Source organism: Crocuta crocuta, unplaced genomic scaffold, assembly GCF_008692635.1.
Source record: "Crocuta crocuta isolate KB4526 unplaced genomic scaffold, BGI_CrCroc_1.0 scaffold675, whole genome shotgun sequence".
In the NCBI taxonomy this organism is placed as follows: Eukaryota; Metazoa; Chordata; class Mammalia; order Carnivora; family Hyaenidae; genus Crocuta; species Crocuta crocuta.
Genome location: NW_027528796.1, coordinates 3,273,365 through 3,275,266, shown reverse-complemented (window position 1 = coordinate 3,275,266; position 1,902 = coordinate 3,273,365). Strand labels below are relative to the sequence as shown.

The 1,902-nt window shown below is 65.8% G+C and overlaps 1 protein-coding gene across 1 annotated transcript in view; it reads left to right on the top strand.

The window, feature by feature from the left end:
• The window catches only part of SLC37A1 (solute carrier family 37 member 1), a 72,820-nt gene that overhangs the window by 42,994 nt on the left and 27,924 nt on the right, over positions 1–1,902 (top strand). Inside the window, exon 10 of the mRNA XM_077755452.1 lies at positions 1,403–1,440. Within this exon, the coding sequence (XP_077611578.1) occupies positions 1,403–1,440 (38 nt within the window). The remainder of the gene's footprint in view (positions 1–1,402; positions 1,441–1,902) is intronic.

The following is a 1,902-nucleotide window of genomic DNA, read 5'->3' as shown; positions in this document are numbered from 1 at the left end:
ACTGCTGTCCCTTCTCTCCGCTTCCCTCAGGTCCCAGCCAGGCTCTCGTCTCCGTGGCCAACACGTCACCTGTCAGCCCGAGTCCACCGGGCACGTCCGTCTAAGGGGCTGCTTGCCGTCCTCCGCAGCAGCACCGAGCTGGGGCCGTCAGAGCCTTCCTGCCAGGGGAGCGGGCACCGTGCCCCGTCCCCGAGAGCGGGGGCTGCGTGCACGGGGACGGGGCCACAGCTGTGAGCCCCGACGGCGATGCCGCCAGGAGGACCCTGCCTGCAGGGGACAGCCCCCCGCGCGCCTGCCGCTCTCTCCCACCCCCTCCTCCCCCTTCTCATGCCTGGGCCTCTCCTGCTCCCCCTCCTCCGGGGCCGGGCCGTTCTTGGCCCCCCTGGCTCGGCCTGGGAAGCGCTCTCTGGCGTGTCCCATCCAAGAGCCCTTTGTGCTAATGCCCCCTACAGTAAAGGCCATATGGTGGGGACTGGCCAAGCCTCACGAGGAGTGGTGACCTCCCAACTGAGCCTTGGGGGCCTCCCAGGGACCTCCCAGGGGAGAAGCGCCTGGCGCCACCGACGGCACCATAAGCAGCGACGGCACATCTCAGGTGTGCCCCGGGACCGCCAGCGCCGAGCAGCCGGGCAGGGCGGGTGTGTAATAGCTCCTGGTCCAGCAGAACGTGTGTTCGGCCCGGCGGGGCCCCCCCGTGGCTGTCACCCCTGTGTCACCAGAGGGAACTCAGCTGTGGGAAGTTTAAAGTTAGAAGAGGACCGGGATCCTTGGTGGGGGAGGGGCCGAGCTGTTTAAGGGTGGCCTCTGGGCTCCGAAGCAGGGGGCTGTGTCCCTCGGCGCCTGGTGGCTGTGAGTGTGGCTGTTGTCTCTGTGGCTTTGCACCTCTCCTTCCTTTGCATTTAGATAAAAGGCATTTTGCTCTATATCAAAATAGATGTTTGGTCCCCACTAATTTTCATGTGTAGTTCACGCCATAACGTTAAAGGGCCCATCACAGGTGCCGAAGGTGACTGGCTGCTCCCAGGGGCTTGTCTGTACGGGTCCTCCTGAGTCCTGCCCTTAAATGCCTTGTCCCTGGCTTCTCGCTGTATCACACACTCCGCTTTTTTTACGTGTCCCACGTGAAATATTGCCCACGTTGCAAAGCAGTTCTCACACGTGTGATGGTCTCCTGTTGCTGGTGGCTCCCTCTCCGCGTGCGCCAGGGGAGCTCACGGCCTTGGGGACTGACGGGGGGCGTGGGGCGGCCTGGCGGGTGGCCCAGCTGCACCCCTCCCCCCCAGGCAGCTCCTCCTCTTCCGTCGTGGCTCCTGCAGTCACGTACCAGATGGCTCGTTTCGGTTTAATGTCTTGCGGTGGAAGCGCGGCCCTGCCTCACACGTGTTCACGTTTGCTGTTTCAGATCCGAAGGACATCGCCTGCTCTTCCTCCCTGGTGGCGGTAAGGACCCCTCCCCCTCCCTGCGGCTTCTAGGACTGTGTGCCGGCGGCCAGGCTGGCGGCCTGGGCGGTGTCAGTGGGTCACCTGGCGTGGACGTGGGTCCCACCCTCACAGTAGTGGCAGCGCTAGGAAAGGGCTGCTCATGACCATGGCGACGGGCCCCTGGACAAGACGCGCGGAGCCGTCTGGGCTGGGACGCCCCGCGTAGGCCGACCTCAGCCCAGCCCCGGCTCCCCAGCCGCTCCCGGCAGGTGCTGTCCCCTCCCCGGGAGAAGCCCCTGTGGCCTCACGCCCAGCTCCCCGCTGACCGTAGGGCAGACACCGCGAGTCACCCTCGCTGACCTCACCTGCGTCCTCTGTCCTTCCTCGGGCCCACACTGGTCCCTCCAAACAGCCCGCAGGGTCCCAGCTGCCTCGTCTGGGCCCACCCCGCATGGCCTGTTTCCGGGGTGAGGTGCCTTT